General features: G+C 34.3%; 2 protein-coding genes across 2 annotated transcripts; both read right to left on the bottom strand.

Annotated features, from left to right (window-relative positions):
• Positions 1–6,891: 6,891 nt before the first annotated feature.
• LOC139511155 (integrase/recombinase xerD homolog) lies at positions 6,892–7,533 on the bottom strand. The gene has a single exon (XM_071297729.1). It carries the CDS (start codon positions 7,531–7,533, stop codon positions 6,892–6,894), a length of 642 nt encoding a protein of 213 aa, XP_071153830.1.
• Positions 7,534–7,800: 267 nt separating this feature from the next.
• Positions 7,801–8,940, bottom strand: LOC139511154 (uncharacterized). Its single transcript, XM_071297728.1, has one exon. It carries the CDS (start codon positions 8,938–8,940, stop codon positions 7,801–7,803), a length of 1,140 nt encoding a protein of 379 aa, XP_071153829.1.
• Between the last annotated feature and the right edge of the window lie 5,242 nt (positions 8,941–14,182).

The raw sequence follows: 14,182 nt of genomic DNA, 5'->3' as shown, positions 1-14,182 counted from the left end.
CTGGTATGAATTTGTTGCCCTGTTCCTGTGCTACAAGTCGATATCAATCTTTTATATGTGGCCCAAATATTATGCCCGCAACGTCTGTCAACCTAAGGTGTGCTAGTTTACGATTACGTTAACAAAATGACACCTCCGCTAACGCTATTGGGTCTAATCGTTTTCTCCGTTTTTTCAAAAATACCGGCGAGTTTATCGGCTGAGCACAACTTTGGTGTTATTAGTTAGTTGCCCTGGCAGTTTGCTAACTTTCTGCCGCTATTTATAGGGGGTCGCATGTATAGTTTGTCCACAATTCATTAAACGGAAGTGACTTTCCAGACTGTCATAGATTTCCGGGAGTGTGCTAAATGCCGAAAGTTGTGACAACATAGCATACATCTACTGGTATGAATTTGTTGCCCTGTTCCTGTGCTACAAGTCGATATCAATCTTTTATATGTGGCCCAAATATTATGCCCGCAACGTCTGTCAACCTAAGGTGTGCTAGTTTACGATTACGTTAACAAAATGACACCTCCGCTAACGCTATTGGGTCTAATCGTTTTCTCCGTTTTTTCAAAAATACCGGCGAGTTTATCGGCTGAGCACAACTTTGGTGTTATTAGTTAGTTGCCCTGGCAGTTTGCTAACTTTCTGCCGCTATTTATAGGGGGTCGCATGTATAGTTTGTCCACAATTCATTAAACGGAAGTGACTTTCCAGACTGTCATAGATTTCCGGGAGTGTGCTAAATGCCGAAAGTTGTGACAACATAGCATACATCTACTGGTATGAATTTGTTGCCCTGTTCCTGTGCTACAAGTCGATATCAATTTTTTATATGTGGCCCAAATATTATGCCCGCAACGTCTGTCAACCTAAGGTGTGCTAGTTTACGATTACGTTAACAAAATGACACCTCCGCTAACGCTATTGGGTCTAATCGTTTTCTCCGTTTTTTCAAAAATACCGGCGAGTTTATCGGCTGAGCACAACTTTGGTGTTATTAGTTAGTTGCCCTGGCAGTTTGCTAACTTTCTGCCGCTATTTATAGGGGGTCGCATGTATAGTTTGTCCACAATTCATTAAACGGAAGTGACTTTCCAGACTGTCATAGATTTCCGGGAGTGTGCTAAATGCCGAAAGTTGTGACAACATAGCATACATCTACTGGTATGAATTTGTTGCCCTGTTCCTGTGCTACAAGTCGATATCAATCTTTTATATGTGGCCCAAATATTATGCCCGCAACGTCTGTCAACCTAAGGTGTGCTAGTTTACGATTACGTTAACAAAATGACACCTCCGCTAACGCTATTGGGTCTAATCGTTTTCTCCGTTTTTTCAAAAATACCGGCGAGTTTATCGGCTGAGCACAACTTTGGTGTTATTAGTTAGTTGCCCTGGCAGTTTGCTAACTTTCTGCCGCTATTTATAGGGGGTCGCATGTATAGTTTGTCCACAATTCATTAAACGGAAGTGACTTTCCAGACTGTCATAGATTTCCGGGAGTGTGCTAAATGCCGAAAGTTGTGACAACATAGCATACATCTACTGGTATGAATTTGTTGCCCTGTTCCTGTGCTACAAGTCGATATCAATCTTTTATATGTGGCCCAAATATTATGCCCGCAACGTCTGTCAACCTAAGGTGTGCTAGTTTACGATTACGTTAACAAAATGACACCTCCGCTAACGCTATTGGGTCTAATCGTTTTCTCCGTTTTTTCAAAAATACCGGCGAGTTTATCGGCTGAGCACAACTTTGGTGTTATTAGTTAGTTGCCCTGGCAGTTTGCTAACTTTCTGCCGCTATTTATAGGGGGTCGCATGTATAGTTTGTCCACAATTCATTAAACGGAAGTGACTTTCCAGACTGTCATAGATTTCCGGGAGTGTGCTAAATGCCGAAAGTTGTGACAACATAGCATACATCTACTGGTATGAATTTGTTGCCCTGTTCCTGTGCTACAAGTCGATATCAATTTTTTATATGTGGCCCAAATATTATGCCCGCAACGTCTGTCAACCTAAGGTGTGCTAGTTTACGATTACGTTAACAAAATGACACCTCCGCTAACGCTATTGGGTCTAATCGTTTTCTCCGTTTTTTCAAAAATACCGGCGAGTTTATCGGCTGAGCACAACTTTGGTGTTATTAGTTAGTTGCCCTGGCAGTTTGCTAACTTTCTGCCGCTATTTATAGGGGGTCGCATGTATAGTTTGTCCACAATTCATTAAACGGAAGTGACTTTCCAGACTGTCATAGATTTCCGGGAGTGTGCTAAATGCCGAAAGTTGTGACAACATAGCATACATCTACTGGTATGAATTTGTTGCCCTGTTCCTGTGCTACAAGTCGATATCAATCTTTTATATGTGGCCCAAATATTATGCCCGCAACGTCTGTCAACCTAAGGTGTGCTAGTTTACGATTACGTTAACAAAATGACACCTCCGCTAACGCTATTGGGTCTAATCGTTTTCTCCGTTTTTTCAAAAATACCGGCGAGTTTATCGGCTGAGCACAACTTTGGTGTTATTAGTTAGTTGCCCTGGCAGTTTGCTATTTTTTAAAATGATATTTTTTTTAAATTAAAGAAAATAATTACAACTCTTAAGTTGTCCAATCAGCAGTAAGTAAAGATTTATTTCTGAGTACCATCTTAGGGTAAAAAAGTTGCCGGTAAAATGTAAACAATTTTATTTTTAGGACTTCGCTAAATTAGTGTCCCGATCCCGGTTACTAATCAATCTTATGGTATGTTGTATTCAATGTCGTGTTACGTGTATGAGGGCTATGAGAGGTAGGTGAACTTTTAATACAGTTGTGTAGGTTTTGGTTCATAAAGTTTGGTTTCAAATCCTTTTTATAGTATATTAAATAACTCAACGTACTGTCCTGAGGAAGAAGAAAAAAAACAACTGAAGTGTTTTCAATGGTTCCCTTGTATGACCATTTCAGTCAAAACCATGATTAGAATTAGGTCTAAAAATGTTCGTCCTGTTTTATAGAACTATTCTGCGTGGTAAGATCAAAGAAACCTCTTTTTTAGCCATTTTTTTTTAGAAATATGTATTATAAATAATTGTTTTACTAGAAATATATATTATAAATTTATTATAAATATTTGCCTCTGGTCTACGTCGTTAACTTTTACAAAAATATTTTCCTCTCAAACTACCGAGCCAAAATCCAAACTTGGCCAGAATCATCATTATTGTATCTAAGTATAGATTTTAAAATGTATCTATAAAATGTGGTATGATTGCCAATGAGGCAACTTTCCACAAGAGACCAAAATGACACAGAAATCAACAACTATAGGTGATCGTGTGGCCTTCAAAATCAACAAAGTCCGTGTCGTATAGTCAGCTATGAAAAGACCCCGAAATGACAAAGTAAAAAAATCGAGAAAACAAACGGCCTTAACTGTAAGGCAGCCACCATTTGATTTTCGGGGGGGGGGGGGGGGGGGGGGGGGGCTATGGATTTTTTTTCTTGACAAACTTTTTTTTTCGCCTCCGGTGAAAAACAATCTATTTTTTTTGGTGACAAGTCGACAACAATTTTTTTCTTTCAATTTTAGCATTACATATCGTGGCCGCTGAGGGCGAAACAAACATTTTTTTACATCACACTGTATGCCTTTCTGTTTTTGTGAATTGAAATATTTGTATGTTTTTATAGTGATTAAGATAACAATCCAATGTTGACTGCTGTACCATTTTTCCCTATTCGATTCTGTCTGTTTTTTTCACACAATGTTTTCAATATAATAAAATTGTATACGACTGTCATATATATACAAGGTTTAGCTAGCTAGCTATAAAAACGGTTACATCCATATATTTATACCAAAGAAAATGCCTGTATCAAGTCGTGGAACATAACAGTTGTTATCTATTCGTTTGGTGTGTTTGAGCTTTTGATTTTGCCATTTGATTAGGATATTAACATTTCAAAGTTTACTCGGAGTTCGGTATTTTTGTTATTTGACTTTCGTGATTCATTGGACAATGTCACGCTCAGATGTCACGTTTTATTAGTTGGGTCCTCTTTTAAGATGCTATTAGCAAACAGCCAACTATTTTGGTGTATGGAACGATAATAAGGTTAGACGTCTGTCTAACAGGTTTCACATCTGACCTTGGTCTCATTTTCATGGTTCAAAGGACTTAGATAAGTCTGGGTTGTTTTTTTTTAAATTCTAACCAATTAGTCAACTATTTGCAGAGGTAATATTTTTAAGCAACCCCTATGTGATACTTGCAGTAAAACTTTATGTTTTGGATATCAACATAAACTCAATCATGGATATTAAAGTAGGCAAGACATTTCAGCGTGCGCATTCTTTAAAAAAAAAAATTTTGAGCAGGCAGTAGTCAACACCGAATAGTCAACACTTCGGTTTTGACATGAATATCAATAATGGTAATTTTTATAAATTTTCTGTTTAAAAAACTTTGAATTTTTCGAAAAACTAAGGATTTTCTTATCCCAGGCACAGATTACCTTAGCCATGGCTAAAAAAGAAAAAAGACAAACAGACAAACATTAATACACATGACACAACATAGAAAACTAAAGAAGAAGCAACACGAACACCACCAAAAAATAGGGGTAATCGCAGGTTCTCCGGAAGGATTGTTGATAACGAAGTCTATCTTTTCTTTCTCTGGCTAAGTGCGGGGGTTTCTAGAGTTCTCATTTGAACATACGTGACGGCCTGGATTTTCTTGATAACCTCCATATAATCATATGTTAGGGTGGTGCGAATAAAATTATTCGTTGTAATGGGAATTAAAAGATTCTGGACCCTTATTCGTCCTCTTCCAGTTTTTAACGGGTGCAGCTGCCCAAATATGAGGTGGATAGCGTGGTAAAACGGGTGTATCCTTACGACGCTCTCTGTAAAAAAAAACAGCTAGTGATGCACTCTTCAAATTTTACCGATATACCTTCATGGTTTAGTGACTTTAGTACATGTACAATTATTTACTTAGTCTCATATGTGTTAAACTGTAAATGCAATTAGAAGCAAATATAAAATCGGCGCAAATGAAAAAATGAAATCGGCGCAAATGAAAGAATGAAAATTTTAAAAATTGGCGCAAATGTCATACGCCCCTATTTACACCACTGGGTCGATGCCATTGCTGGTGGACGTTTCGTCCCCGAGGGTATCACCAGCCCAGTAGTCAACAGAAAATTTATAAAAATTACCACATTATTGTTATTCATGTCAACTTCGGTGTTGACATGAATATCAATAATGTGGTAATTTTTATAAATTTTCTGTTTAAAAAACTTTGAATTTTTCGAAAAACTAAGGATTTTCTTATCCCAGGCACAGATTACCTTAGCCGTATTTGGTATAACTTTTTGGAATTTTCGATCCTCAATGCTCTTCAACTTTGTGATTGTTTGGCTTTTTAATATTTTGATATGAGCATCACTGATGAGTCTTATGTAGACGAAACGCGCGTCTGGCGTTCTAAATTATAATTTTTGTCAGCTAATGTTCCTTGACACAGATAACAACGAGAAAACCTTGTATAAATGACCAAGATCAAAGAGTCTGAGCTATGTTTGCTGTTAATAAAATACAAGTTGAGTAAAATGTCATTTATTCAGAAATAATTTAAAATGCAACTTACATCTTAACAATTATAATAGTACTGCATAAATGACAATGACTTTAATAAGCAAAGGTGGGGTTGAAAAAGTGCCACACCGTAACAAAATAAACATCATAAAAATGACAAAAATAAAAGTGAGTTGAAAAATTAACTCACCAACATATGTATATACAAATTATATATAAACAAGTATACATGAATATTGTAATTAATTCATGTTTAAAGAAAAAAATAAATGTCCTATATAATAACACTTAAAAGGGAGGAAAATGGGAGGGTTTTCAGATAAATTCAAAACGATCTTTTCTTTCTCCCAAAACAAAGGCGAATGACCGCATGTCCAAGCACATGTAGAAATTTGATATTAATTACCGATTTTAAGAACTGACCAATCAGATAATGTAATTAGATGATCATGCATTGAACATGATGTAGTCCTTGACCTCATGTTGATATACTTAAACAAAGAAATGCCTTCTACACACATGGCATTAATAAAATCAATATTATCGGAAATTCCAGCCAAAAAATCTTTTATTTACAATAAATGTTATTTTGTCAGCTAATGTTCCTTGACACAGATAACAACGAGAAAACCTTGTATAAATGACCAAGATCAAAGAGTCTGAGCTATGTTTGCTGTTAATAAAATACAAGTTGAGTAAAATGTCATTTATTCAGAAATTAATTTAAAATGCAACTTACATCTTAACAATTATAATAGTACTGCATAAATGACAATGACTTTAATAAGCAAAGGTGGGGTTGAAAAAGTGCCACAAATCCCAAGAGGGATCCCCAACCGAGGACTCTGTATTCAACTTAGGAACTCCAGAATTAGAAAATTGAGCAAGCCATGTTGACCTCAATAAAAAACACCCAAAATTGAATAAAATATACTCTTTTTAACTTTAGCATTTCAGTAAAAGTGGAGAGCAAACCATGTTGACCTCTACAAAAATAATAACACATATTATAAACAAAACAAAACAAAAAAGAAATGATATATAAGTATACAAAATAATCATTGCTAATTAAACTTGTAAGGAAAGGTAAAGCAAGCCATGTTGACCTCTACCAACCCAATAAATACCATTACATATAGTAAATGACTGAAATAAAAAAAAAAAAAAAAAAAAAACTTAAATTTGCAGAGCAAACCATGTTGACCTCTCTAAAAGTAAATACAAAAAATCACAATAAGGTAAAGCAAGCCATGTTGACCTCTACCAAAGTACTTAATAAGCGACTGAGATTATATTAAATCTAAGTGTGAAAATTATCAAGTCGAATATAATGTTGAAAAGCGTTCGACTTCCATCTACCCATGCTTTGGATCAAGGCTAACGGCACACCTCTGGCAGCTGCAGATGTCGCAGCTCCAATTCGGAAACTGTGGCCTTTATAAAAATTAGTGTCTAATCCTACGAAATTAAGCAAACTTTTTAGTGAAGAATTGAAATAAAAACCCGAAACAGGTTTTCCACATTTAAATCGAAATAAAGGACCATGTGGACAATTTTGTAACCTTAGATATTCCTCAATAGCTTTAACAGGACATAAATAATTTTCAGGACGTCTAGCTATTGATAATGTCTTACTCTGTAGATTACTATGTTTGTAGAACTTCATAGTAATTGTCATATTGCTCACATGACCATTTACTCTTTCAAACTTTATATCTTCCCTTTGAATTACTCTATAGATTTCAGACTCAGTTTTAACTGCAATTTCTCCAATCCTTAAGAAACAAAAATAAGCTGTAGACATCATAGCTTTTAACAAAACTTGATTATAAATGCCTACTATTACTTTTGGTAAAGCCTTAACCAATTTTACAAGAATGTCATAGGTTATTGGCAGCCGTGTATCAACAGAATGTCTCAACTGTTTTGTACCTTTTAACATTTTTTTAATAAAAAAATGTGTCTGTTGGATCCTGTAAGAACTTAATTTTATGCATAAAACTGATGGCTGATATGTAAGACGCAATTGTAGATGGTTGATAATTTTGAATAAATAAATGTGAAATAAAATGAGCAACCATGACATGAGTAGATGGAAGTACATTAACTCCTGGAAAATATTTCTGACAAAAATTTGAATACACACTTAGCATTCTATTATATGATGACTGAGTAGCAGCAGATAATGATGCACTAACAAGCTTATCAGTCATAGATGCAGAAATTGAGGTGGAATGGCCACAGGAGTTGGACTTAACCAAGGAGCAATCTGATGAGCTTCCTGAAATGAAAAACGAGACAACAACAAGTCACAAATAACGTTTGTTTTCCCAGGAATATGTTTGGCACTAAAATAGATATTGTACTTTAATGCAGCTAACACTAATCTTCGGATCAGTCTCATAATATTCTTTTCCCGAGATGATGTCTTATTTATAATTTCAGCAACAGCTGAATTATCTGTTAAAAACAGTATTTTATGATTTGCTAATAGAGGGCCCCATATATCAATAGCTAACACAATCGGGAAAAGTTCTTTCACTGTAATGTGTAAATCAGTTAACTCCGGTGGCCATTTCCCCGAAAACCATTTGCTGCCAAAAACTGCAGCAAAACCACCATAAGTACCTGCAGCATCAGAAAACAGTTTTAAAAAATCTGATGAAACCCATTCTTTGAATAAAAAACAAGATTTACCATTGTAATTTTCAATAAAACTGTACCATAACTTAAGATCTAATCTTGCATCAGAATTCAGATTGATTCTATAATGAGGAGATGTATGACCTATAGTCAGATCAAAAAGCCTACGTAAAAAGGCTCTCCCAGGTATGATAACTCCACATGCAAAATTTAAAAGACCCAATAAGGATTGCAATTCTCTGAGTGAGATACTGCGTTTACATTTGTATTTACTTAATAATTGCAAAATGTTTTCTATTTTCTCCATAGGTAATCGAGCTACCATCTGAGTAGAATCAATTTCAATACCGTAGATAGTAATGCAAGTAGTAGGGAGTTGTGTTTTTTCTGATTTGATGGGTACCCCCAATTTATCAGCAAGACAAAGAAAAGTTTGTAATGCACTATAACATTCATTTGAGCCAGCTTTTCCGACAAAGAAAAAATCATCTAACAGGTGTGATACCCCATATATTTGAAATTTAGCATTTAAAATCCAGTGGAGGGCTGTAGAAAAAGCCTCAAATAGCTGACACGAGGACGAAGCTCCCATGGAGAGGGATACATCATAATAAAACTGTTTGTCCCAATGAAAACCTAACAGATGATGATCTTTTTTAGCTATTGGAATTAAGCGAAATGCATGCTCAATATCGGTTTTGGACATTAGACAGTTTGATTCATAAGATTGGACTAAATCTATGACTGTTTCAATGTTTTGGTATTGTACTGCCGAAAATTCCGGGGAAATACCAGAGTTTACAGAGTCACCCTTAGGATACGACAAATCATGTATTAATCGATAAGAATTGGGTTCCTTTTTTGGAACTAAACCCAAAGGGGAGCATACAAAAAGAGGGAAAGGGGGCTTTGTAAATGGACCCTTAACTCTGCCTGCTTCAATCTCTTTATTCAGTTTCGATTGCACAACATGATAATTTTCCCTTGCACTTTTATGATTTGGAGGGAAAATCTTCTTATTAAGAGATGTAGAAAAACAAGAATTAATTGAAAATCCAAAAGAAAAACCATGAATCAATTTATCTTTCAACTGGGTTTCATAACCTACTAAAAAATGTTCCAAATTTTCAACCTTTATTGGTGTTGGAAGTTTTGACAAAGTTTGCCTGTTTTCCTTTTTGCTCTGGACATGTAAGGGTACAGTGTTTCTTGCTGCAGTGTACACATTGGTGTTTGAGTTTACAAAACTTTGCTGTGCATTCCCCTGATTTACAGAAGGCCCAGCAATAGCCATTTGGGAATTGATACTGATGCTGGGCCCTCCTTTGAAAAGAATTTGGGCCAGAGTTTGAGGTTTTAGCATACGACTTCTTATTTTGACCTGAAAAATCAGATTGTCTTTCATATAAAGCAGCAGATCGCCAAAGTTCATCATTGATTTGATCCCATTGTAACCCTAAAATTTTTCTTATCTTTCTAAATTTCTCATCATATACTTTAGCGGCTTGGAAACCCAAGGACTTGCATAATGACCGTACATTAAAACCATATTTAATCAATGCTCTAGCCGACCTCAAATTCTTTTCAAGATATATAGACATAAATATGTCAAAAGCATTTGTCCATTGGTGAATGGACAAAAGCTCTTTGTTAGACTTCCTATTTGAAATTGTTATATTCAAATTCTCAAATAATGTTGATTCATTACATGTATCATCAATGTTAGAAGGTAATAATAAAGCAAAATTTACATAATTATCACACCAAACATCAGATTTAACCTTACTGCTGACATGATAGTCTAAAGGTATAGAATGTCTCAACATGTCACAAGCATAAGGATTCTCGGCATACGAGTTAGAGTTTAACAGCTCACCATCAGAAGACGTGTTAATATTAGGATCTGAAGACAATGGCGGTTGGAAGACAGCTAACATTTGTCCCTGAGAGTCATTATTTGATGAATTTTCTGGTTGTGTGGATGATGACGACAACATACCAGTTAAGTCATTAATTGGAACTGCTGTATTGTCTTTTACCAGTTGCACGCCGGAACTTTCAAACTTTCGGAATAAAGCATCAGCAATGTCATTTGCTGTTGGAACAGACGGCTGTTCAGTAATTGTTTCAGGAACAGCTCGTCTGGTCTTGCGTCTCCGCACTGGTGGCCTGTATAGTGGTGGTATCTCACTTTGTTCCTCCACTAAATTTGGAACATCTTCTTCAATGCTTTGAGGGGCAGCCTTTCTTCTTGTTCGGCTCTTCTGCTTTGGCATTTTGCTATATAAACATAAAACAAACAAAAAATAAAAATAGAAATCCTGTATATCACAGAACTTTGTTACTACAAATGTAAATAAGTATAATTTTTAAACCAAAATGCTTGTCAATAAAATTAACATAGTTGATATGATGATATATCTAGCAAAATGTACTCATGTTAAAAGTTAAGTTTGACTATGATACATGTATGCTAATTATTACTCCAAAACCAATTTTATAAAACCAACCAATATGAATAAAATTCTTTAATAGTACCAAAATCGATCCCTATTGTGACACAACCATTTTAGGGAAAGACATGATTTATTCTCTGATTAAATAATTAACCTAATAATATACTAAAATAAAAGTATATAAACCATGATTATGGATAATCAATATTCAAATATAAAAAGAGACATATTATATAATATAACTCAGATATAAATGATGTAACCAACCATAATTATTTACAAATAAGACATCTTTCATGTCACCAGTGTCACAACCATGTGCGTATAAGCACAACCATGTGCATATAAGCACAACCACGTGCATACTAAGCACAACCACTCAGATATAATTTAGATTATAAATCGTTACAAAAGGTGATGGAGTAATAATATGCAAATAATTCATAGATAACTACATAAGTGTAGTGTATGCTTCTTTTATAAATTCAAAACGATCTTTTCTTTCTCCCAAAACAAAGGCGAATGACCGCATGTCCAAGCACATGTAGAAATTTGATATTAATTACCGATTTTAAGAACTGACCAATCAGATAATGTAATTAGATGATCATGCATTGAACATGATGTAGTCCTTGACCTCATGTTGATATACTTAAACAAAGAAATGCCTTCAACACACATGGCATTAATAAAATCAATATTATCGGAAATTCCAGCCAAAAAATCTTTTATTTACAATAAATGTTACCTGGTACCTTTGATAACTAAATAAATATCTTTGTTTTAATCAGTACATAAGCTTGTTGTTGGTTTGTAATTGTAATAACCATTACAGACTGTTATTTAAGAATTGAATGCTTCCGCGCTTCATACAAAATGTACTTCGGTCAAAACTTTTACAACCGTATGAAATTACTAAAAGACGCATTCGATACTTCAATTACATTATTTTCGCTATGATTATGAACACTCGATTACTAACAAGTTTTTCTTTTGTTTTCCTGTGCACTTTGTTATGAAAACGTGTCACCATGAATGTTACAATTCATTTTGAAATGACGGACGGCTAATTACAGAATGACACAATTGCTGTAAGCTAATCAAAATAAAGTTTTATAGTAATGAAATATCTAAAGTAATTATTAACAAATACTAGATGTCTTTTGGTAATTTTGTGTTATTAGGTTGCACAAAGGTTTAAACACCGTTAATTGATGCATCATCCCCATCATAAAACAGTAAAATTAGAGATATCTTCATACTTTTATGATACTCCTGTCCCAGTCATTTATTGACCACGTTATTACAAACGCTGGTTAAAGAATTTCAGCATTAGTTGTCAACTGAAAGTCTATCCTAAAAACTATCCTGATGTAACGTGGAAGATCCGGTTGGCATTGTTATTACAAGTGACCTAACATTATCACACCACGAACTCTACTCTGATTAGTGTGAGCCTCAATATAAAAACGGAAACGTAACTTGAAATGTTTAATGATTGATCATTCTGAAGAAGATTTATGCCAGACAACATGATAGATGGGGAAAGAAAGACTAAAATATCCTTTCTGGATAAGTTTAATCTCTGAGGTTTTTGGTAAAAATTAGAATAAAAACATAAGAACTAAGCATTTCTATGGACACTGGTTGTCATCCTGAAATTGTTTTTAAGACCAAAAAGAAAGTAAACACCTGAATCGTTCATTTACCTATTCTAGATACCCAAATAAGTGTCCTTTTAAAAAAACTTTATATCGCTGTTGAACAAATAGTAAATGAAATTTCATTAAATTACTTGTCTATCATCAATCAAATCTTGACTACCTTCTCAAGATGTGGTGTCAATCATATGTGGATGCTGAGATACTGACTTTGCCACAAAAATTTAAACCCCTGACCTCGACTTTATTTCAAGGATCAATGATCAAGGCTTTCATAGATCAATGACCAAGGCCAAGTACAACACAAGAACGAACTATACAAATCAGTTTAAAAAGGCTTAAGTCATCAGGTGGATAAAATAAAAATACAAATGTACTACAATTAAATACAAGTGGTCGTGGCTGGGTACTAGAAATTCCCAACAACAATAAGACACGAAATACAGATCTGAGAGTACTAACAGTTACTGACAGCTAGTTCAAAGCCACTAACAAATAAAAAAAAATAATCATGCATCTAAGACTAAATTATCAATCAGAACAGATCCAACATCTAATGGATTTAGTGTAAAGACGTCATGAACAGTCAGATAAAAACATGACCTTGTGCACTGCCAAGATACAGGTATCGACATATTGTAGATCCATGAATGTGTATATGTATATAACAATAACATTTAGTTTGATTTTAATTTACTGATATGAAAATCAATATTAATACCAATAAAACAATATTCAATGATCTAATTACAGTATTGAATTGGTAACCTTTTAGAATAAGTTTATTTAAAGGATCGATATATTTACCAGGATCGTTTCTAATTTTTTTGGGCACAGTAAACAACATCTCCGTAAAAATGAGGATGTTCTATCCCGTTTGAAAATAAGTTTTCTACAGGTACAACCAAACTTCAAACCAAAATCTTTATACCTATGAAAAAGTTTAGTAAAGGTTTTAAGTAATTTGTGGTAACGAAATCCAAGGCTTAATAATTTACCAGTAATACATAGATTACGTTCGTTAAAATAAAAATAAACGTCACAACAGACACGGGTTTGGCGAACGAGTTGTGAAATATGAACACCGTAAGGTTGTACCAAAGGAACATCACCATCCAAAAAGGGAAAATTAACAATAAACTCAATAAATTTCGGCAGTATATTGAGAAAATTCTTGATTATCTAACGACAAAAATATCATCAAGATAACGGTAAGTGTTGTTGAATTTATCAATTAAATACATTTTAGACAGGTCTTTATTGAGTTTGGTCATAAACTGTGATTCGTAACAGTACAAATACAAGTCTGCTATTAAAGGGGTGCAATTAATGCCCATAGGAATACATACAAACTGTCGATAATATTTGTTACTGAAACGTACATAAATATTATCAAGGAGAAAATTAACAGCTTCAATTGTCTCATCATTCCTTCAGTTAATATATCTAGCATATTTACCTTTCTCATTGAAGGCTTCAAATGAGTTGCAGAAAATATATTTGCATTCAAATTTACCAAAACGACCACTTTATTAAATAGAAAAAACTGTTGTTGAATAGATTGTGTGGAAGTGTAGTAGTGAAAAGCAGAAAAGTCAAAACTTTCAACAGAATCTAAAGAACCACCAAACGCACGTAATTTATCTAAAATATCCAAAGAATATTTTACACTCCATAACAGTTAATTCCACTATTTATATATTTTATTACTATAGTTTATGATAAGCTCTTTGATAGTAGATAAAAAAAAATACATGAACGATTAGTTGTAGAACACTTACTAGAAATGAAACGATTTTACTGGTTTTTTTTTGTGTAGTTTAGGTAACCA

This window comes from Mytilus edulis, chromosome 2 (assembly GCF_963676685.1).
Source record: "Mytilus edulis chromosome 2, xbMytEdul2.2, whole genome shotgun sequence".
Taxonomy (NCBI): Eukaryota; Metazoa; Mollusca; class Bivalvia; order Mytilida; family Mytilidae; genus Mytilus; species Mytilus edulis.
Note: the sequence above shows the minus strand (reverse complement) of the source record. Positions and strands in the feature narration are given on the sequence as shown.

Excerpts from the sequence above, each read along its gene's own strand:
- LOC139511154 (XM_071297728.1), bottom strand. The coding sequence starts at position 8,940 with ATGTCCAAAACCGATATTGAGCATGCATTTCGCTTAATTCCAATAGCT.
- LOC139511155 (XM_071297729.1), bottom strand. The coding sequence starts at position 7,533 with ATGTTAAAAGGTACAAAACAGTTGAGACATTCTGTTGATACACGGCTG.